Source organism: Perognathus longimembris, chromosome 8 (assembly GCF_023159225.1).
Source record: "Perognathus longimembris pacificus isolate PPM17 chromosome 8, ASM2315922v1, whole genome shotgun sequence".
Classification (NCBI taxonomy): domain Eukaryota; kingdom Metazoa; phylum Chordata; class Mammalia; order Rodentia; family Heteromyidae; genus Perognathus; species Perognathus longimembris.
In genome coordinates this window covers 21,732,518-21,757,363 of record NC_063168.1, presented here as the reverse complement: position 1 = coordinate 21,757,363, position 24,846 = coordinate 21,732,518, and the positions used below count along the sequence as shown (strand labels likewise).

The 24,846-nt window shown below is 39.5% G+C and overlaps 1 protein-coding gene across 4 annotated transcripts in view; it reads right to left on the bottom strand.

The window, feature by feature from the left end:
• The window catches only part of Meis1 (Meis homeobox 1), a 142,293-nt gene that overhangs the window by 25,145 nt on the left and 92,302 nt on the right, over positions 1 to 24,846 (bottom strand). For all 4 annotated transcript variants that reach the window (XM_048352629.1, XM_048352631.1, XM_048352630.1 and 1 more), the window contains one exon: positions 621 to 697. In XM_048352629.1, the coding sequence (XP_048208586.1) occupies positions 621 to 697 (77 nt within the window). The remainder of the gene's footprint in view (positions 1 to 620; positions 698 to 24,846) is intronic.

The following is a 24,846-nucleotide window of genomic DNA, read 5'->3' as shown; positions in this document are numbered from 1 at the left end:
GCTGGTGGCTCACACCTGTAATCTTAGCTACTCAGGAGGCTAAGATTTGAGGATCACAGTTCAAAGCCAGCCCAAGGAAGGTAAGGATCTGTTATTGCCACTTAACCACCAAAAATCTGGCAATGAAACTATGGCTCAAGTGGTAAAGCACCAGCCTTAAGTAAAAATGGTAAAGGACAGCACTCAAGCCCTGAGTCCAAGCCCCAGTAACAGCACAAATGAATACATACATAAGTAAATAATTTTTAATTTAAAAACTTAATATATGAAAATAGAATGGCAACTAATTTTACTGATTATCCTGGAGGAAAAACAATGCCAAGGTAAGTGACACCTATTCAGAGTCATAACAAATAAGAATAAAACACACATTTGTCTTATGCATAAAAGCTAGTCATGTGTAAGGGAGGTGGAAGGCTACAAAATTCTTTCTTTTCCATTTGAGAAAAAGTTTTCCCATATCACTCAATAGTTTCATTCCACATTTGGATGGCCAAGACACCAGAGAAGGCAACAAAAGCTAGGTGTGGCTTCTTCATACAAAACACTAGCAATCCTCTTTCTGTGGGTTGCCAGAAGAAGAAATGGATTGTGTGTAAATAAGAAACCAAAGGACTTACCAATTGTTCACTTGAAGGATAGTGAGTCCTGTGTCTTGTGCCAACTGCTTTTTCTGTTCTTCAGAAGGATAAGGGTGCTGAAAGAGAACAAAAAGGGTATGTGTACGGCAGGCAAAATTTAGGCCATTTTGTCAATAACCTAAGTGCCTAGTGAAGTCTATAATTAAAGGTAAAAATGCTGAGGTGTGTCACTCTTATTAATGGAATACTACATCATCTAATTAATGGCAGTAAAAGACAAGCCAATTACAAAGATTAGTCAAGTGTATAAATAGCTACTTAGGATACTTGCAGAACCTTGATACTGAGTTTAGTCTTTAACAAGTTTATTTGTTGCAAGCCCAGAAAGTTGAGTATGATAGTGGCTATGTTTTACAGGATTAAAATAAAGACAAGCTGGTTTTCACTATCTAAAAGCATACCACACCAATTTCATATTTTCATTGAGTTAAGACTTCAATCTCAGCTGCAGGCCTCAGAATTTTAGTATGATATTCTCCTTTCAAAATACCACACTGAAAGAGAAAAGATTAAAATCAGTGTGGGTGTATTTTGTTTAAAATCACTATTTGTTTTTGGTGTGGTCTAATGCCTGGGCAAAGTCCCTGAGCTTTTTAACACAAGACTACCATTCTACCACTTGCACCACAGTTCCATTTCTAGGTTTTTTGGTGATTGATTGGAGTCTCAAGGACTTTTCTGCCTAGGTTGGCTTGGAATGTTTATCCTCAGATCTCAGATCTCAGCCTCCTGAGTAGCTAGGAGACACCAGCCCTCCTCCGCTTAAATCACTACTAATTTGAGCTTGTCAGCAAAGTGCAAACAAAATTCAATCCAAGTTAGTTTCCATGTAGGAATATCCACCAATGTTGAGATTCTGAACAGACACCAAAACAAGGTGAAAGACCAGCAGCATATTCGACATGCTAAGAACAACTGTGTTCCTCAAGAGGTAGAGTGGATAAAAATGATTGCAGATTTAAATTTTTAAGTCATACTTTCTTGTAAGAATATCTAGAATTCCACTACAATTAGTTTTGGCAATAACAAGTTTTGCTCAATAATCAAGTATAACTGAGGTGAGCTGAGAATGACGTTTCCAACTATGGAGACATTGTCTCCTTTGAAACATTGCTCTCCTATAAATTTTCCTAAGATAAAATTGTTCTAAGAGTTAGCTCTCTGTTCTATTATGAATGGGAAAGGGCACCCCCAACCCTCAATTTAACTATCTGTGCCACTGAAACTAAATCCTGGTCTATTGAATACTAATTAACATAGCTTTTAATCTCATTAATAATGTCTGATTAGATGTTGAAAAGACTTGTTAATGACCACTTCAGTGCTCTTATATGTAAGTTTAAATATGTTCTATATCAATACACATGGGATACGTTTGGTAGAGAGCAAAGATATATAGCAATTTTCCCTGTAAGCATTGTCTTTGATTGTCACTTAATCAATAAATACACAATTAGAATAAGGCTTTGCTTTCATGGACTATAGTGCCTTTCTCTAAAGAGCTCCAAGTATATTACAGACAGGATGGTAATTAATCCCTATTATATCTCTTTGAGTGGCATAAGTGGAATCTATCATCCTTTCTGTCTTACAGGTGAGGAAACTAGCTGAGGAAGGATGGCCAGCGGAGACAGGGGGCAGTGAGATTTCCTGCTGCTCTTCTAGAATCGTAGAAGGATGTGACACATACCTTGTATAATTTACATTCATGTCTCTTTTGTAGGTGTTTTTTTTCCCCCAGAGCTGGGGATCGAACTCGGGGCCTTGTGCTTGCCAGGCAGGTGCTCTTCCGCTGAGCCAGATTCCCAGCCCCTCATGCCTCTTATTCTAAACCTACAGACTGCTTACTGTGGCCAGAGAGATGAACTGGCTCCACTTAGCTTTGCCTTCTCACGCCCTGCGCTCCCTGTTTCCCGGCTACACCATCCTCTTGAGCTGCCTCTTCCTACCCATCTGCCATTGCTAAAGGCATTGCTGTTTTCATTCACTAGTCTCAAAGTCCAGACTAGCTTAGTAGAAACCAGTAAATATTTGTGAAAGAAAGAGAATGGCTACATCATACCAAGAAACACAGACGGCGCTAATCATACACAACAGCAAAATGAATGAGACAGGTTTTTTTGTCCAAGTTCACCAAAAGTATAAATAATTCACTTAATATTCATGACACAACTTTCTTTGCCTCGTTCCTAAAAATGGTACTGTCGATCCACTGTTTTCAAATAGAAGTCTCATACTAGGCTAAGATCATACTCAACATGAAACAGACCACTCATGACTGGATACTCAGCTAAAAGCCACACTCATTACACTCAGGTGGAAAAAGTAACTCCCATTGTGTGAAGGTTTTCTATGTAACTCCAACCAAATGAATCTCTTACTTATCCTATGATCAGAACAGTGACTATCAATTTAATATACAGTAGTTCTATATCTACACTAGCTGAGGATTTGTACAAATATGAATGATCTTATTACACTGTATCAATCATACTGCCACTTATTAATTATGCAACTTTGAATAAGAAACAATTTTTCTAACCCTCAATTTCATCTTCCAGAATTCTAAAATTCATTAAAGTTAAAGATCACTTACTTTGCCTCTATCAGAAAGAATGCCATTGCCCCATTCGTAAGGAAATGGAAGGATTTGGGAAAAATCATACTAAGTGAAGTGAGCCAGACCCAAAGAAACATGGACTCTATGGTCTCCCTCATAGGGAAATTAGCACAGGTTTAGGCTAGTCACAGCAGAGGATCACAAGAGCCCAATAGCTAGCTATGCCCTTATGAGCACATAAGATGATGTTAAGTGAAAAGAACTCCATGTTATAGAAACGAGTATTTTGTTTCTTTTTCTTTTCTTTTTTTTCCAAATTTTTATTATCAAACTGATGTACAGAGAGGCTACAGTTTCATACGTTAGGCATTGGATACATTTCTTGTACTGTTTGTTACCTTGTCCCTCATACCCACCTCCCTCCTCCCCATTTCCCTTTCCCCCCATGACGTGTTCAGTTCACTTACACCAAACAGTTTTGCAAGGATTGCTTTTGTAGTTGTTTGTCTTTTTTTACCCTGTGTCTCTCAATTTTGGTATTCACTTTCAACTGCCTAGTTCTAATACCAGTATACACGTGGAAACGAGTATTATATCACTGTCGTAATTACTTTCAACATGCCATGTGAAACCGTAGGATTTTTTTGATGATCCTCTTGTATCCCCCGCCTGTGGTTGTCCCCGTGCTATCACTGTATCTCATCTGAGTACCCTAGATACTGTATATACTGGTATTAGAACTAGGGAAGGGAAAGGGAATATCAAAATTGATAGACAAAGGATAAAAAAAAACTCCAAAAGCAATACTTACAAAACCATTTGGTATAAACCAACTGAACAACTCATTGGGGAAGAGGGCAAGGGGGAGGTGAGAGGGGGGTAAAATGAGGGAGGAGGTAACAAACTGTACAAGAAATGTACCCACTGCCTTACATATGAAACTGTAACCCCTCTGTACATCATTTTGACAATAAATAAGTAATTATTCAGAAAAAAAGATCACTTACTTGAGCAGTTCTTCAAGTGTTACTTAATAAGAATTGTAGACTGGGCTAAGTGTCAGTGGCTTACATCTGAACCCTAGCTAGTTAGGAGGCTCATGTTCAAAGGATAGCAGTTTTTGACAAGCCCAAGATAAGTCCATGATACCCCCTGTCTAAAATAACTAGCAAAAAGCAAGGTTGGAGGGTTGGATTAAGTGGTAGAACACCAGCCAAACAAATTCAATGCTCTGAGTTAAAACCCCAGCACAGCCAAAATATATAGCTAGATAAATATAGACATATAGATATACATTAGTAGACTGGCCTTTGAGATATGTATATTTTAATATTCAAATGTTGACACTTTGCCATATAAAGTTATAGATGTACAAAAGCAATTTCTAATCCATAACTGTTTTTGTAATACTATTATTACCATACAACTTTCTTGGTTCTATGGAAATCCCTTTCTGTGACTTTTTAAACAATAAATTTATCAATATTCCCTCCTCTGTAGAGTAGGGTGACAACTGCCTTCTTAGCTGTATCTAACCAGAACTAGATAAAAATGAATATTTATGCCATTTATCTTTAGTTACTTTGAAAATTGAGAGTTGTCACAGTAATTTATTTGTCCTGTAGTTTTCAAGAGTATTTCTCCATGCCTGTTTGTGTGCAAGTTTTACATATATTTTATAAAGCAAATGGAATTCACACTTTATGCAAATGGTACCCGGAAAAAAAAATTCTCTTTGAATCATTAAAATTACCCGAGCCATTACAGCTTCAAAGAGCAGTAAGACAGTCCTCAAATTTTCAGTACAAATTCCAGTTGTTTCTTCACATCCAGTAATTTCTGATTTCATAATTTAAATATCACAAAATGAGAAAGGTCTATCTTTTTTCCCCCTCTGTCACTTTTCATGTGATCTGATTTTAAGTAATTGGAACAAACTGTGTCTAATTTCATGCAGCATAATTGCTAGAGAGCCTCAAGCTATGGAGACCCAGCACTCTGTCTCCATTAAACAATTTTCAGTTGTTTGGAATGTATTTTTTTCATATAGAAAAATCAATGAGCCTGGACAAAATTAAACATCACAATAATTTGGCCATTGTTAAGAGAAGGGAAAAGGTATCCATAAAATCCCTAAACCTTTGTCTATGGTAGGAAAACTGAACGGTTTTCTTTTTCTCATGGCTCTTGGCTTTGGTTTCCCACAAACCCAATTCCCTTTAACAAAATCTGTAATTGCCAAAAATCACATGAAAACTATGACTTCATGTAGCTAACCCCCAGTCAGCCAAAAGTTCACAAAGAAGTGGGCTTTTAAACTGAAACCCAATCTGTTAAATCTTGTGTATCTTTACCAGATAAGCTTTGTGTGGATGATATAAGTTAGTCCTTTCTAGACTTAAAAAAATAATAACTTGACAGAAACCCAACATGCCACAGGCAAGGCTCTCGTAAAAACACTCAAAGCCCTGTTGCATTATGGTAAGGCCGCTCCACTAGCAACGGCAGATGTCATTTTGCGAGATAAAGAGTGATTCACCCCAAAGTGTCATTTTAGAGAGAAAAATGAGAAATTCACTCCAAACCATAGCAATTAAAGAGCCTAAGACACCTCTTGCTGTTTCTTGTACACCTTTTGTTTCATTGTACCTAAATGACAGGGACACTCGTTTAGGAAAGATCAGTAGGGTCTTATGAAGGCAAGACGTACTGCTCTTGCTTGATATACCAATCAACCTAATCACTTTGGGATATCAAAGTAAATTTGACCACAGTCCAATAGACAGGGAGGGAGACCTGCCTTTGTTGTGTACATTAGCCTCATGCCATTATCTCTTTAAAGCTTAATTATTTGCAAACAATTGATCAAGATGGGAATTTGAGAAAGGATAGGCAAGGGCCATTGGGAGACCTGCAAGGCATTAAGAGAGCAAACAAAATTACCTTTAGATCTTACAATAAGAATTAACGATTGGGAGGGGAGAGCTAGGCAATGCGGTAGCTGCAAGGGTTCTGTCTGGAGTGTTTCCCATTTGATCTGCATTAACACCTCAGGAATGAGTGAAAGCCATAAAACAGTGATTATGTATGGGTAAAGCTGACCCTCCCTGCCAGCATTAAACCTACACATGTGCATCAGGCTGCTTTTGCTGAGGAGAGGAGAGTGCTAGAGTCTAAGGGAAAAATCAGTGGCTCGTGGGCAGTGGAACCCAAGCTGCAGGGAAGAATTGACCATCGTGTCAATAACCAACGCCCTGACTTTTAAACTGCCACTCTTCATGTGTTCCTTGGATCTGCACTATAACTTCCAATCCCAGCCCAATATAGAATCACACTGCCTTTGTAATTCCAGCAAGGCATAAGAAGGTCTTATACCTTAGGGTATGTCTGATAACAGCCTATGTAAAAGTTAACTCTGAACTGTCACTTTACCAGCCCATACCATGCATACAAGGTGATAGAATAAAAATGGCAGCGTTCTAAAAAAAGTTAGCTCAGCACAGCTCCACTCTTCTTTATTGAGGCTGTGGATAAGGAGTTACTGATGTTGATTGCTATTCATGAGTTTACAATACCTTGGAAGACTATTTATTATTTAAACAATCAAGCAGACTTCTTCAGTTGAGCATCAATGGAAAAAGAGAAACTCTACAGTACACAGAGATGGAAAATATCCAGCCCTCTATTTTAACAACATCCGAGAACGAATGGACTCCTTTCGTCAAAACACCCACCCTTAGCTGCAAATGTCCATGCCCAGACAGTGATGAACTTTATCTTATCTTCCCTGGTAAGCAAGTTCCAATAATGTCCCCTCCCTCACAGCCTGGCTCACTCTAACAGCCCATTGTAATGGCAGCAGAAAATTTGAAAATAATCCTGTACAGAGCTCGCTGGTGAGATAATAGAAGGCTAGGCTGCCCCTTCTCAAGCCAAAGATTAGTAATTTCTTCTGACACAGAAGTGCCTCTAGACCGAAACTGCAAAACAGCTATAACAAAGCAATAGAGGTAGAAGCAATTTTCAAGCAAAATGTTACATGCTATACTTTAAAAGGTATGGGAATAGGTAGCAGAGGAGCCGATCTAACAGAGGAATTATGGCAACTGTCCAATCTAAGCCTTATCAAGGCAGTGTTGTGTGGCTTGGCTGAATATGTTGGAAGAACAATTTCAGAACTTCTTTCATCCTCTTTTTTTTCCTTCAGCCTTATGCCTCCTCCACAGCTAAGTTTAATGCATTAATATAAGTTGACCTTGAGCTAAACTCTGGTATGTGATAGAGAGATACTCCCTTTAAAGAAAAAAGGAGGAAAAAAATCTACCACGTGGCCTTTAACCATTAGGTTTCTGTGCTCTTTTAAAAACTTCTTGAGTTTGTAATCACTCACTGAATACTATAGCTCTAAATTGAAATAACAAGCCATCTATATTTGACCTCTAAAAAAGATAAGGAGACATTTGCTAAACAAACGTATTTATATTTATTTAATCTAATATTTGTGCCTATAAAAACTTCTCACTTTAAACAAGCTTGCAGCCATTTTCTTCCTATGCGTTGACTATGAATAGCTTACACTGTGACAATTACATTGATCTAGGATACTTTTTTCCCCCTTTAAAAAATCTATAATGCTTCCCTATTGTCTTTCAGCTTTATGAATTAGTTTTACTGTTTCGGTGAATGCTTTTTTGTCTCCTGACTGCACATTATCAAAGAGACACTTTGTGCCTCGCATTTGCATTACAAAAGCAGTGCACGGTGCAGGGGAGGAACATAGTCTGAATGCATAGTAGTTGGGTCCTGCATCCTCACACATGTCGGAATCAAAAGAAGGAAAGCAGCCATGGCTAAGAAGCCAAAAATGTTTCGAGCATCATCAGTGAAGTCATGGAATTTCGACCTGTTTTCTTAATTCTCCATCAACACCCCCTACCCACACCCCCCGTCCAGATTGTCTGGCTGCTCAGACTAAATGTGCTGTCTTTATTCTTTCGCACTTGCTGTCTCTGAGGACTAGTGGAGTCATTGTGCAGACAACCCCTCTGACTTCGTGTACACCCAGCAGCATTATGAAAAGTTGCCAGTGGAAGGTGTGCAAGTAGGAAAGTCTGGTAGGAATCTATAAACTTGATCTTATCCCCAGGAAAATGACAGAGGTGTGGAAGGAAATATGGAATGCTGGTTAATATTTCATCACAATCTTTACTTTTTTTGTACTAATGAGAATGTATTTATCATATACAGCCGGAAAAAACACATTGCTTTATAGCCAATTAGAAGAGGCCAATGCTAAAATGCCCTTTCTACTTTGCTTATCTGATCTTTTAATATCTTGTGAATATAAAATTAATACAAAGGACTATGTAAGCCTTTAAGAAGAGACAGCTGCTTACATTAAAGAAATCCATAGTCTTTTTTTCTTCAGCATTGTTTATAGTTTCTTGCATTTTCAATTTATTTTTCCTTAGTTCTGTAGATACATTACAGAAGAATTTTTAAGCGCATATGTAAAAGGTGGAGCATGGTAGTGTATGCATATAATCCTAGCTACTCAGGAAGAGAAGGCAGCAAGTTTGGGAATTCAAAGCTAGCCTGAGCAAAGTCAGCGAGATCCTATCTCTAGACAAATAAATAAATACAAGAGAGTTGGCAGCATTGCTTAAGCAGTAGAGAGGCTTTTTAGTATATGTGAGAACTTGGGTTCAATTCCTAATATCACACACACACACACACAGCATATTCATAAAAGACATAAAATGATAAGCTGTAAATTAATACTTACTTATATCCTCTTCCAAAGTACTTAATCATAAAGGCTGATAATATTATTTTGAAAAGTTATGATTAGTAATAACCACCCTCCCGAGAATATTGATTGTCTCTGTAGAAGACCACAGTCATAAAAGGAAACAAAACAAAACAAAAAGACAACTATCTTCCTCTCCTCCCATAAACAAGATGAGAAGAGTAGATGGGGTGAAGAATTCCTACTTCAGTCTGATGGCTCATTTCAACTCTTACTAATTGTCATTACTTCAAATATATCCCGATCAGTGCAATTAATTGTGGTGTACAGTGAGGAAAGCACTGCCATTTCCCTATTGGCCACTCTACCTCAGTATCAACTCCTCCACTCTGGAAGAAGCAATAAGAGGGCAGGGTGCTGTGGGGTGAGTTAGCTCTACATTTTTCTCTTGAACAGCCAGCCAAAGGGACAGTGTCAACAGTAGCCTAGCAGTGTTAATAAGAGTAGGGTAGAAGTAGTGATGGTAATGTATACATAGATGTAAAGATGTCCCAGGCATTGTTCCAGTATATCATATGCCTGATGCAGGTGGTGCCTGCCTGTAATCTTAGCTACTCAGTAGGCTGAGATCTGAGAATTATGGTTTGGTGACAGCCACCAGCCACAGCAAGAAAGCCCTTGGAAATATTATCTCCAATTAATTAGCCAAAAGCCAGAAATGGAAGTGTGGCTCAGGTAGTAAAGTGTCACTTTCTCACTCAGAAAAAGCTAAGGGACAGCACTGGGTCTCTGAATTCCAGTCCGGGTACATACACACTCACATGCATACCACACAAATCATTGAGGGTCTTTTCCAACAATTCCACTTTAATAAACTCAATAAAGTATCAGTGCACTGTATGCTGGACCATTTTTCTGAAAAGAAAGTTCATGACTGATTTATACAATAAATTCCAATAAAAATTGTTTTTCCAACTACATTCAGCTCCTTTCAGCCATTTTGGAGAACATGCCTGATAAAAGGAGACCCATCACCAACCCAAAGAACACTTTTTCACTTTAAAAATCAGACTGAAAGGCTTTTGAAACCTTTAAAAGAAAAGACAAGATAAAATACTACCAGACCATTCTGGAATGAGTCTAGAGATAGTCATACTTATTGCATTTACAGATGCTCTGTCCAGCATTAAATATTTAGGGGGGGAAAAATCCTCGTATAAAGAAGTCCTACATTAGAAGCAAAACAATACAGTTGTGGAGCAGATTTTTTAAGGGAGAGAAAAACAAGAGACTGGGGGTAGGGAGAAAGAGAGAGAAGGAGAAGGAGGGAGGGAGGGAGGAGGAAGGAGGGAGGGAGAGAGAGAGGAGAGAGAGAGAGAGAGAGAGAGAGAGAGAGAGACTGCACTGCTCCCAATATGACTCAAGACCCCTGGAACTGGTGCTCATTCTCTAGTGCTAATTTTCCCACTTAAATTACAGTGATGGTGTAGCCTCATCTCATTAGAGATCATTGTCCCCTGTAGACAGTTGTGTTTATGGGGGACTCTGGCTGTTCCACACCTGCTGATCAGGTTGCTATGTGATCAAGGCTGCATACAAACAGCAGACTCGAGCTTGCTGGACTGCAACTGATGAGCCCAGGCTAATTCAGGGGTGATTATGTAGTTTACTGGACCACTAAACCTCTTTAAGCTTGTAATTACTGCCTATTTGAGTAAAGAACATTCAAAAGCAATTCACTGCATCATGCCTGCCACAGCTGGAAGCAGGCTGCCAGCAGTCTGTGGGGACATTAAAATCTACAGGGACATGGACTGAAGCCCAGCTCCCAGACTCTCTCAAGCAGCTCTCCCAGCCAAGAATGTGCACATTCCCGCTCACCTCTCCTGACCAAGCTTCACATTAAAGGTGCAATGAAAACTATAGAATAGCCATAAAGATGACAAATAATGGAATGGAACGGTACAAACTACATTTTAATGATTTCTCCTCTTTGTAAAGCTAAAACTCAAAGTTTTTACAGTGCCAGAGAGAAGGAAAAGAAGAAGAGAAAGGGGAAGAAGGAGGAGAAGGAGAAAGAGAGGAAGAAGAAGAAGAAGAAGAAGAAGAAGAAGAAGAAGAAGAAGAAGAAGAAGAAGAAGAAGAAGAAGAAGAAGAAGAAGAAGAAGAAAAGAAGAAGAAGGAGGAGGAGGAGGAGGAGGAAGAGGAGGAGGAGGAGGAGGAGGAGGAGGAGGAGGAGGAGGAGGAGGAGGAGGAGGAGGAGAAGGAGGAAGAAGAGGAGGCGGGGAGGAATGTACACTGCTGAAATTTACTGTGTGCTTGTCAAAGGTTCCATCCTGAAGATACAGACTTGAAAACAAAATGTCCATCTTTTATGCAGTATATAGATTTAAAAAAAAACTAGAATGTGTAGTCATTTTAGGCATTTTTCCACCCACTTAGCTGCTGTATTTATCACTCTCACTGGGAAGATATTGTTTAGCTAGTTGATGGACATCTTCTGAAATCTCTAAAATCACATGGGTAGATTTTTGCAGTTAATGAATTAAAATGTCTCTCAGATACCTGAGTGAAATTTGCTTTCAAGAGTGTCACCCCTTCCCTTGCAGAGCTAGGAAAGATTTAAGGGAACAAAAAATTGGTATTTATCAATGTTCTCATTTTCTTTTGCTGTCACCTTAACAACTGTAGTTCCATTGTGTAACAAAAGTGTAAAAAAAAATCAGGCTTTGCATTGCTATGGGTATAATTATTACTTGTCTCTAAGTAACAACAACCAAAAAAAAAAAAAAGAGGCTGGAACTTAATGAAGGGGGATTAAGTTAATTTCTTTTTAGCTAACAGTTTCCTGTCTCTTAAAATGCAGACCTTGGTGAACACAATATTCAGGGAGGGAAAATTAAGCTTTTCTTTTCTTTGAGGAAAATCTCCACTTTGGAATATTGCTATTAAAATATTAAGATGATGTTTATTCTTTAAAAGTATGTAAATTTGGTTTTAAATAAAACCCCAGAAATCCTCTCTGACTACTGCATCCAAAGTCCACAGATCCAGGGGTTTACAGAGTTATCTAGACATCACTGTCATTAATATTCATTAGATAGGTCTGCTTGCATTTTTATAAGCTGTGAGAGAGGCAAAAGAAACAATCAGAATTCTTTAACACACAGGCATTATCAATTCAACATATGCCAAATAGCAGAGCACCAGATCTGAAGTTAAGATTCAAATGCAATTTACCTTTACACAGCTAATTTTCATGAAAACTCTTTTCCCTTTACCCATTGTAGTCTACTCTATTTAATTATCTCTATTCTCTGTAACCTACACTTCAATGTTTAATTTAAGAGATTATTCAGCACTATAGTTTATCTTGGTTAACAACAAAACTCTTATCTTGCAATCAAACTAAAGAGAAATTTTCTCCTCAGAAAATAAGAAAGAAAAAAGAAAAACCTAAATAATGTTAAGTTCTTTTAGTAAGATTACTTTTAGCTTCATGAATCTTCTTAAGCAACTCCTATCTTCCTAAGCAACCCCTAGAGCACGTACTGATTTGAATTCACTGTCTCCAAAGTAGATTATGGAAGAGAGGAGGGTCTTAGTCGAAATTGGGGCACCTCTCCAGCATTTGTTTCTCCACTTCTGCTTTGCTAGCTGACTCAGTCTCACTTGATCTATTTCTGTAGGGTTATTACAAATGGTTGATGGAAAATCTCAGGTGAATGGGAGAGAGAACCAAACCAATCATTCACCAGCAAGGTCGCCAGATAGGATGGCAGAAAGAAAGAAGTTCAATCAAAAAGTTAACTTAGCTGGGGACCAGTGACTCATGCCTAAATCCTAGCTCGTCAGGAGGCTGAGATCTGAGGATCGCCCAAGCAGGAAAGTCCTTATGACTCTTGTCTCCTATAAACCACCCCAAAAAATTCAGAAGTGGAACTGTGGCTTAAGTGACAGGGTACAAAAGAAGCTTAGGGACAGGCTCCCAGGCCCTGAGTTCAAGCTTCAGGACAGGTGCGGAAGCACACATACACATACACACACACACACACACACACACACACACACACACACACACACACACACAACTTAAGGGTGATCCAGGCCTTGCTCTTTTTTTTGTTTTTGCTTTTTGTTTGTTCTTTTAGTCTTTGAGCTTGGGTGATCTCTTGTGTTTCTACCACACTTTGAATTTTCAAAGGGATTTTATCCTATTCTCACCAATTTTGAACCACACAATTAGCTAGTGAGGTTAGAAGTATATGTAATGTCCTCAATCTATAGGAGCAAGATAAAACTCAGACTAGTCACGTGATGGATTGTGTAGGGTTGTATGGCCAGGACACTGTGGCCCTGAGGCCTGGATCCTTGGCTTCTCACTTCTCACTCTAGCTCTCTTTACACTCTAGTGAAGCTCAAAGTTTATCTTGTTAATGATAAAGTAAAAAGCTGTAGCTACATCTATCAGAAACCTACTGTGAAGACCTAGCCTCTGTGTGAAGATACAGGCATGGGTTGCCCTAGGCCCAGGATGAAACAAGAACTAAGACTAGAACCAACAAAGAAGAACACTTCTTAAATGCACTGTCAACATTGCTAACACAATTTGTATAGCCAATCTAACTAGTGGGGCAAAGAATTCTTATATAATGGCATTTACCCTTTTAAAACAAGCTTTGGGGAAAAAAAAGTCTGTCCTCAATAACTGGTAATTTTGGGCCTCTTTGAAATAACTGGATATAGTCTTGTTCTATTCAATGTGTTTTTCTTCCCCATTTGATTAGTGATATAGAGTGCTAATTACATATAAGAGGGGCCTAATTTCCCCCTCCCCCAGTCATTTTCTAAGAGAATTCAGGCCTGTGTGTGCAGTCAGGAGAGTGACCATTAAGTCCCTTCATGCTTCGGTGATGTAGTTACACATTTACAAACGACAAATCTAAAGGACAGCATTTGAAGAGAGATTGCCTTCAAGAAGTGCAGTTAGGTGCAGCAAGTTGGATAACTAAAGTCTTTGCACCCACGGGAACTGTGGGTCCAACAGCAAAGCTTTTCCTTTATTTGAGCATAACTTCCTCGCATCAGGAAAATGGTGTGATGAATCTGGTAATTATCAAATGAGACAACATAGGTCAAACTGCATATAGCACAGTGCCTGGCTTATATTTAGTACTTAGAAAATAGTAGCTACATCTGAAGGGATTCCTAAGGTCTGTTAAATATATTAATAGAGTGAGCATTTTGCTGGGAAAGGATATGACTAGGTAATTGTGATTTTTTTCACGTGTTCAATTCAGGTTAACTATTGTTTTGTCTCATTCTCTCTCTGGACAAATTCATTTCCAAGACATCTAGATAGGGTGGGATTCCTGGGTATGCTACTAGCTCAATAATATAGCCCCACACACACACTTAGAAGGCTCCATGCTTGTCTTCATGGGCTGCTGTCAGCATCTGGACATAATTTTTGTCAAGAAAGACTGAACAATTTACACATTCTCTACAAATCCTGTAGCAGGACCTGCTCCTCAAAGGCAAGTAGGAGAGATATTTGCTTTCTCTTTCTTTCTCCTTCCTTCCTCCCTCCCTTCCTCCCTCCCTCCCTCCCTCCCTTCCCTCCCTCCCTTCCCTCCTTCCTTTCTTTTTGTGCCAGTACTAAGACTTGAAATCAGGGCCTGGCTTCTGTCTTTTAGCTTTTTCATTCAAGGCTGTTGCTCTATCACTTGATACACAGTACCACTTTGGGCTTTTTTGCTGGTTAACTAGATGTGAATCACAAGGCCTTTTCTGCCCAGGCTAGCTTTGAACTTTGATCCTTAGACCGGAGCCTTCTGAATAGCTAAGATTACAGGTATGAGCCACCAGCGCCCTGCTGGGTATATTTTTTCTTGTCTGATGGTTTCTATTCATCTCTTGAGTTGACTTATGCTCTATAGAAGTAAATAAATAATTACTATCTTCTTACCAAAAAAAAGCACGTAAAAAGAGAAGAACACTGAAAGTGTAGGCTGGAAGAGGTGAGGCTGAGAATGTAGATTGCTCTGGACACTTAAATGATGATCCAGCTGCTTTCAGGGGTCATGCATTCACCTACTTCACCCTCGGGGACTGGCTAAGGCATTGAGAATAGTTTCTGTATTGTGAAGTCCATGGGGCAAAGGAATCTCTGATGGGTGTCCTTCAAGGTGCGCAGCTCCTTCTGGCTCACTGGACTGGGGGATGTTGAGTGTCTTTGTCTTTTGGTGGCTGGAAGTCAGAAGTGGCAGTTTGCCCACCTTCTTGGCAAGGGATGAGCACCATATTTGGCAGAAAAGTATGCTCTCGAGAAAAGGGAGCAGAGAATCTTTTGGCCTGGACTCCAACTAGGCTAGATCAAGAGTGAGAACTCACCCTTGCGTGCCAACCAAATGCCACTGTAATTAAAAACAAATCTTTGGAAATAAAGTATTTGGAAATCATTTCAACTCCAACACATTCACAATATGAATCCATCAATAACTATAATTAATTTAGTGGCAGGACTTTTGGGGGTGGGAGAGATGCTCTCGTTTTATTATTGTTGTTTTAATTAGTATTAGTGTGTGTGTACCCCAATACTAAAGCTTGAATTTAAGGCCTAGATGTTGTCTTTAACTTTTTCACTCAAGGCTGGAACTCTACCACTCAAGTCACAACTCAACTTCTGGCTTTTTGGTAGCTAATTGGAGATGAGTCTCATAGACTTCACTGCCCAGGCTGGCTTTGAACCACAATCTTCAGATCTTAGCCTCCTCAGTAGCTAGAATTACAGACATGAACAACTGGCGCCTGGCTATTTGAACTCTCTTAGATAGATTTGTATTTTTTTATTAAAGAAGGTTCAGGTAAATATATAAATAGGTCAAAGAGAAAGAATACATGTAATATTGTGAAGTTTCAGAAATCTTAAGCATATTTGGGTTCTGTATATCCCATCAAACCCCCTAAAATGACAGCACCTATTTTTTCAAAAAAGAAATGCAAAATTCTATCAATTAGTTGATGTCAAATGATGATTTGAACTATTACATGTATATGTCTTGTTTGATGGCTTCACTTATTTTAGTAAGAAAAGGAAACTAGGTTTTACAGAGGAAAGCTTTCTTTTTTTCATTGCTTCAATGCAATTGGGATTTGTTTTTAATCTGTGATGTTAACCAATATGTGGTAATGAATGTTCTCAAGGGCCCTATTTTTTTTTAACATTTTATGCAGGAGAAACCTACACTGAGTAACTACCACTGGAGTGTTCACCAATATTTTAGGATACCACTGGGGTAAGTGTCAGAGGACCCTGAGATTGTTCTATGTTTCTTTTCTCAGAGTGGATATATGTTCAGTAAAGTATTCACTTTAGTGAGCAACAGGATTAACTCACTGAAGATTTATTATAAATGAGGCAGGAAAGTTCTGCTGCTCATGTGATTTCAAGAATAAGAAATCTGCCTACAGGGTATAATATTTTTATTGAGACTCAAAAAAATACATCATAGCACACAACTTCAGTTTAATTCTTGTTTGATTTCTTCATGATGCTGGCTTTTCTATGGTGAATCAGGAAATGAGAAACTCATTCAAATGAATTCCCATAAGAACAAAAGGAACACACCCCCTCAGGACCTCCCTAGCTGCCACCCTGACTTCCTCATTTATTCAGAATGTAGAGCTAGTTGGGAGAAGAAAAAAATACCAGAATTACAGAATAAGGATATTTTGCTCCCTGAAAACTTCGATGAAACACTATCAACTCAAAATCTGCATTTGCCTACTTTTATTTTGTTTTTGTTTTACTCAGAGCCAACCTACCAGATTCTAGTATGTGACAGACTGAACCTGGCAGCTACACACTGGATGTCTAGTGACTTTGCAGACACTATCTTGGCCCATGATGGCAGCTCATGATTAATGGCTGCATTATCCTGGCCCCTGCTGCATCCAGGCCTGGGGTCTGATCCTGACACCAGGGCCTTCGTCCGCAGCCAATCAGCAGATGTAAGCACATAGGCCTTGTCAGGTTGACATATCATTCCTTCGACACTGTCAGCGAGTATTAATGTTCAATTATCTGTCCTAGAAATGACCCTCGCCTTTATGCATTGTGTAACTGTGAGCATAGCACTCTGGTAATCTCAGAGACAAGGGCAGAAATGTTCTCAGTCAACCAGCCACAGGGAACTCACTCCCCAACATGGTATGACATTGCTTTGTAGTACTGGACAACAAACATATTTTAATTCATATACTCATTTGATGGTCCATTGAGCCATTTATTTGTTTTGCTTGTTAGTTTCCTTATTTGCCTTTTCAGATGCGTGGATGTCAATAGGCTACCTGACTAAACAGACTTTTGAGTCACCCAGTGACTCAATGGTCACACTAGTCAATTGGCCTTTATGTATGACAGTGAGCTGTTTGTTATGTGTGGGGTGTCTTTTTATTTCATCAAAGCAGGTGTATGTCATTTACCATCAAACCAAAATGACAAGAGTAGAGTTTAAGAGTGGTGTCAAGATTAATTCAACTTCAACTTGTGAAGCTAAAAAGATCTGTCCGGCCAGGCACAGTTGTTCTCACTGCTAAATGAAGTTTCCAGCAGAGGGTATGTTTCAGAAAGTATATTTGAGATGGTATGGCTATTAACTTGAACAGTTGCACAAATATTTTCTAATGATGTATGGATTGTTTAAACTTAAATTCCCCCATTCTCTCAGATACCATAGCAAGAAAAAAAAATTATCTGAGCAGACAGCTGCATTTACAGGGTTTTGTTGAACTCCCATGCAAGGGTTATCAATAACAAGTGTGCAAACTTCTCATACAACCAGCATTGCAAGATAATGTACAGTAATTGTATGATAACTTCCTACCAAACTGAGATAAGTCTTTTAATGCAATCTCAAGTTCACCAACCTATGTATAACAGTGCAAACTTAAGTGGTTCAGGTTGGGGCTCAGTGAATTTTCCCCATGACACTAATTTTAAGGAATAGAAAAAAAAAAAGCAGTGATTTTTTCCTGTGAAAATCAGTATGTTAGAACCCATCATTTCACTTTTTTTTTTCTGTGCCAGTACTAGGGCTTAAACTTAAGGTTTTGTACTCAACCACTTAAGTAAAAACTCCACTTCTGGCCTACTAGTGGTTACTTGGAGATAAGAGTCTTACAGACTTCCCTGCCTGGGTTGGCTTCCAAATGCAGTTTTCCAGCCTCTTGAGTTAGCTAGTACCTGGATTCATCTTCATTTTTAACACATGAAAAAGCAGTTGATTATAGAATTTGCTTGTTAAAAGTCTAGCCAGTTCTTGGGCACAGTGTGGCATCTAGCACTATTTCTATATGAATTCCCCATTGCCCATCTTTTTCATCGGTTTTTGTTTGCTTTTTTTTACTTTTTGCTCTCCCTACTGAATTCCCAACAACTTTGTCCCATGTTGTTCATTTTCCTCCAGCCCCTCCTTTGACTTATTGGACATTCATGAGGTGATGTTCCTCTGGTTGCTAAAAGCTCCAGGACAAGAACAGTACCTTTCTCCATCTCTAAATTCCTCCCCATTTACCTTCCTCTCCTGGCACATACTAATTACTAGGTTCTCAGTCTGAGATGCCATCTCATTACCATCCCCCCGTGCATCCTTCGGCTTACCCTTGATCCTTGCCCATTAATCAGTTCTTCTTGACTTTTCATCTTCAAAGATTCCTTCTCTATTACCTAAGTAATTATACTGTGCATTAACAAGTTGCCAGGAACATAGCAGCAATTCCATGAAAGATAGCTGAATTCAATTCTAATGTATAATCATATTCACATCTCCCATCTAGTGAACATTGAAAAGAGAAAGTAGGATCAGCTATGTTAGTTCAGTCCTGTAACTCCAGCACTCTGCAGGCTGAGGCATGAGGATTTCAAGTTTGGCTATCAAGTGAGATCTGTCTCCAAACAAACAAACAAGACATCTTCCCCTCCCCCCAGAAATACTCCCAAAGGTAAACTATTTCCTTCTTCTTATTAATTGCCTAAAGTTCCTTACCAAACTTGTAATGCTGAGGATTGAACCCAAGAACTTTTGCTTTCTACACAAGTGCTTTACCACTTGAGCTACATCCCACCCCTAGCCCTTATCCAAGTGTATCTTGCTTCCTCATGCGATTACCAAAGTGTGTCATCTATGCTTCTCTTGCATTCTCACATCACTTAATGCAGTGTCATCCTTCTCCAAATCCTAAAACAGCTCTTTCAGAGTTCACTGATGAAATTCTATTTCTTATCCCACGATCTATCCTTGCCCTTGTACTTTACAAAACTCCCAGTGTTTGGTCACTATTGTTTTTGAAACTTTCTTCATTCATTTGGTCAACAAATACTAACAACCATCCATAATCCAGCTCTGAAGATACAGAGATAGAAGATTAAACCCTGGCCTCTCTACAGGGAGGCAGCTCATAAATACACAGATAAGACTTGACCTGAGTCTCATCGCAGGGTTATGGGTCTGGTTGCAGGGGCCATTTCCTCTCTCCTGGGGAGGACTAGAAATGGCTTCCCCAAGCAGTGACAGTTAAGATAAGATATGAAGGTTGAGGAAGAAAGTGTCAAGTGGAGAAAGGGTCGCAGAGGTGAAGCACCCCACACAAGGGAACAGCATAAGAAGGGCACAGAATCCAACAGCACACAGCTCCCTTCCTTGGCTACACACAGTGTGGGGAGGCTGTGAGGAGAGGACAGGATTGAAGCCTTGGTGAGCCTCATAGGGTCTTCACACAACAGGCAAAGAATATTTGGCTTTCATCTAAATGAAGAGGAAAGACTTGGTTAAGTTTTATTTTAGGGGAGAAAAAGCCCTGTAACAGAAAAAGGAGGTACAATATAAGAAGCAGAAGGCTGAGGTGGAACTGAGAAAGCAAGAGTTGGTGCTGGCAGCTCATTCCAACAATGTTAACTATTCAAGAAGTTGAATTCTGGGGCTGGAAATGTGACCTAGTGGGTAGAGTGCTTGCCTCATATACATGAGGCTCTGGGTTCAATTCCTCAGTACCACATACATAGAAAAAGCCAGAAGTGGAGCTGTGGCTCAAGTGGTAGAGTGCTAGCCTTGAGCAAAAAAAAAGCCAGGGACAGTGCTCAGGCCCTGTGTTCAAGCCCCAGGACTGGCCAAAAAAAAAAAGAAGGAGAAGAAGTTGTGTTCTGAGGATCTTAGTTCAAAGCCAGCTCAGGCAGGAAAGGCCATGAGATGCTTATCTCCAAGCTGGCCACCAAAAAGCTAGAAAAAAATCTGTGGCTCAAGTAGTAGAATGCTAGCCTTGAGCATGAAAGCTTAGGGACAGTGCCTAGGCCCTGAGTTCAAAGCCCAGGACACCCCATACTCCCACATACAAACACTCCCACGTACAAACACAAGCACACAAGACTTGGAGGCCTGGACTAAGTCCTGGTTTTAGTGGGAATGGAGAGACAAGGGTCTGTTTCAGAGGAAGGGGTGTTGGGACTCTGGGAGTCCATGACTACCCTTGAAGAAGGAAAGGGAACCTTCAGGATGAACCCTGAGGTCCTGCAGTAGCCCCAGGTCCATGGTGCTGCCATGAACTGAGATGAGATGGGGAGCTGGTTTGGGCCTATGATGGATTCAGTTTGGGAAGAGATCTGTGGGCTTCCTAACACTGTCTCTTCCTTGCTAAAATATTAATGACTGCAACTGAAAGGGACCCCCTACAATCATCCCCACACCCCCCCCACTAGATCTGTGTAGCCACTCTTCTTATCTCTCTTTCACTAGGTTACTCCAAGTACCCTTCAAAAGCAGGCATCACTCTGAATCTTGATCTCCCTTTCTCTCTCAAAACTCTTGGATCCAGGGCTGGGGATATGGCCTAGTGGCAAGAGTGCCTGCCTCGGATACACGAGGCCCTGGATCCGATTCCCCAGCACCACATATACAGAAAATGGCCAGAAGCGGCGCTGTGGCTCAAGTGGCAGAGTGCTAGCCTTGAGCGGGAAGAAGCCAGGGACAGTGCTCAGGCCCTGAGTCCAAGGCCCAGGACTGGCCAAAAAAAAAAAAAACAAAAACTCTTGGATCCATGACTCCATACGCACTGCAAGTTTTGCGAGTGGTAACTGCATGAATGCTTCCATTTATGAGGTGCTAGATTGATTTCCCAGGCACCCATTTGGCTTTCAGCCTTCCTACCTGAACTATTGTGGCTGTCCCCTGTCCCCTAACTGTTCTCTCGCTCAGAGCTTTCTATAAATGCTATTAATAGACCTACTGTGCCTTCAAAGATCTTAGGAAATTCGTGGGTGCGTGGCCCCTTGCACACAGTAGGCACTCCGAAAATATTTTAACTTTCCTGGAGAAATGTTAATGGCTCCATTACATTGTAATTCCATAGCCAACAGCTTAGCCATAATTTACGGTGCCAAAAGAAAGATACCAAGAATGCCTTTTTTTTTTCTTTCCTGCTTTGTGGTTGAATCAGGCTGTCCACATTGTGAGGATATTACAACAAACTAGTGTGTGTGAGTGTCTGTGTGTGTATATGGTTTATCTGCTACCAACATAACTTCTCCCCTCTCCAAACACACACAAACACCAACTTGTTCTTATTGTCATATAGGTGTCAGGGTCCCCAAGACATCTAGTAACAGCACAGAACCTATGCAGGGAGCCACAGCTATGGTTGGCCACAGAGCTGTGGTGTTCATTGTTGAGTAACTGTGGTAAAGGCAGGGCCCTACTGAGATCATGTGGACTTCTCATCAGTCAACTGTGTATGGAAGGCAATTTCAAGAACAATAAGAAGTCATAATTTTAAATGTCAGAGTATGGAAGTGGAGAGCACCACGAAGCTGAAAGTCATGATGGCTCTGAATTTTTTTTTCCAATCTATACTTCATTGTACACTAATAGGCTTTCTGTTAGATCTTTAACCTTTTTCGGGCCATTCCTTTTATCTGTAAAATGGGAAAACAATTATTCAGAATTGCATGCAAATTAACCATGTAAAAATAATAACTTATGCCAATCAAATTGGGTTACTTGTTTATAAGTCTGACTTTTTTTTTTCTTGTGCTGCTACTGGGGCTTGAACTCATGTTTTCACTTAGCTTTTTCCACTCAACGCTGTTACTCTACCACTTCCACTTCTGGTTTTTTTCTGGTTTTTGGAACTAAGGTTTTTTTTTTACACTTTTCTGTCCTGGCTAGTTTCAAACAGTGATCCTCAGATCTCAGCCTTCTGATTAACAATTGAAATGTGTTATTTCAAACAAGCAGAACTGACCATTTGTTGCATCAGCACTTCTTTTTTATGTATTTGTCAATATTAGTCAATAATAGTCATTTATCAATATTATCAATAATAGTCATTTCTAGTACAAAAGGAAATGCTACAAAAGGAAATGCCACTGTAAACAGTTCTATCTGAAATTCACTCCTAAAAATGACCACAGCCTGAGAGCAGTAGGCCCAGGGTTCTGAAATAAATCAGACTTGGGGTAACTGGGGTCCTCACTCACAGAACTACAGCATGTTCCCTAAATGCTCTCCAAAATGAATTCCCTCAACATTATTATAACAAATATAACTGATGTGAAATACTTGCCAGTGCCTAGCAAGTAAAAGCAAGGATATTAAGTGATTACTTGAAGCTCCACCTCTGACATTGTAAATTGTAGCCCAAATTGAATTTAAACTTGATCATTATTCTCTCCAAGGATTAATCTACATGTATTTCATATGTAATATTAAACATATTATATAACATACATATGTAATATACATATATATTATATACACATGTATACACATATCTCTCATATTTGGGATTTGTATTACATAATGCTATGCATATGCTTCTCAGATCTCATGGTTTTCCAGTCCAATATGAACACTTTCAGAGTTCTAGATGCCTGTCATTTTGATAACTGACGATATTTTCACTTCAAGGAATGGACTCAGTGGGGAAAATAAATGAAGTTGACTGGACTAAATCTCTTGCCCATTACTTCTGATACACATCAACTCATTCTGCCATGTGTGCCTCCATTTTTGCAAGAGAGAACAGTAATACACACACACAATAGCTAACTTAATGCCTTTATTTTTAGTTTTTATTAGCCAATTAAAATGCTTAGTTTGTTATCACAGTTCTTTATGGCAATTTGGTCCTCACTCCATCCATCCACAATAAATTATAAATGCCCACACCAAAACAAAGAATAAGCACAATGCTATCAAATGTATGCCTCTCCCTAATTTTGATTTCTAGGTCCCATGGCTGCCCTGAGAGAAAGCACACAGGAGAACTCACATACTGTATTTCAAATGGAGATTTTATGTAAGCTTATTTTTATAGTGATTCCAAGAGTAGCTGCTCTGCTTTTTATCTATGCAAACTGGAAATAAAGTAGGCACCCTGCCAGCTCCCTGACAGCAGACCAGACCTGGGCTGCCATGGGTGACTCGTACAATGACATCTAAGGGGTGCAGAAAAGAACCCTGACTAATGGCTTTCGGATTCCTCATGACCTTTGATCCGCAATGACTTAGACCAAAATAAATGACCTAATTTCAAGAAGCTGCATCCAGCATGTGAACTCTAATGAGTGAATTTACCTGCTTACCAGTGATTAATAGATGTGCACTACTTATCATAATTCCTTAGATCTTAGTCAAACTAGAGGGAATCTCGTTTTCAGATGTTCACTTTTGAAAACAAACTTGCTTTCCAGGATGCTGCAAAATTTGAGAATTACAGTAACCATGGCAGATACAACACACAAGACAGTGGAAACACAAAAGGACTTCTCAGAGTGGGCGTGGCCGGTGGGACACACTGGGACCACATTTGTCTCTCCATCACATGTACACATCACTTCTGTACTTCCTGATGCTGTTATAATTTGCTGTCAAAAGCTACCACATTTCCAGGCCAGAGAAGGACTTTGGGACCTGCCACTACCAAAGAGTGCACACATCCTCTTATGCCATAATAATGTCTATTCTGGAAAATTGTCTCTAGAACACTGAGACTAGATGGGGTAAGTGACACCCTCATCTCTGTCACTCAACATGAACATCTAAATGCACTCTCAAGACGCCTGGATATTCAAAAGGGAGTTCTTATACATTACAAAAGCTATAGCAACAACTGAACATTGACAAGGGGAAAACAGAACACTTTAGTCCCATATCTATGATGGGAATAATGGTAATGACTAAGTTTTTAAAGTCAGAGGTGGGGAACAAAGGTATGAGAATCAAAGGTGGAGAGAAACAACCATCTTCCTGTTTAAAAGCTGTCATCTATCTTGCATTACTTGTATTCTTGCTAGGTCAAGTGTGGTTTATGGATCTGAAGCATCAACATTGCTGTGAGATCGTGAGAAACCATGAATTTCAGGTCCTACCCCTCTGAAACTGAACTTCATTTAAAATAATGTCCCCATATAATCTGAGTGCCTATGTAAATTGGGGGGGGGGGGTCACTGTTTTAAAAGAAGCCAAAGAATCTCCAATTCTGTCACAATTTTACTGTTCTGATTTTTTTTTCAGTGAGTAGGCTTTTGGTTCTTTTAGTTACTCTTCTTACCTCCCATAAACCTCCAAGTACACTCACTGTTAAAACCTTCTGATACAAATTCAGAAGTGTTATGAATAAAAATGTTAGGTAGTATGAAAATAAAAATCAAGAAAATACTTTCTATTTTGTAAAAGGCAAAAGACTTATACTATCTGAAGAGAAACTGAATAATCATTCTTTCTCCATCACCTTAACTGGGCAATGCTGCCAGTGATTGATTGGAATATCATGTTTACATGCTGATTTTGAATATCCAGAAACTCTGCTTTATCCTGGGCAAAGAAGGAAGTTGAGCAATT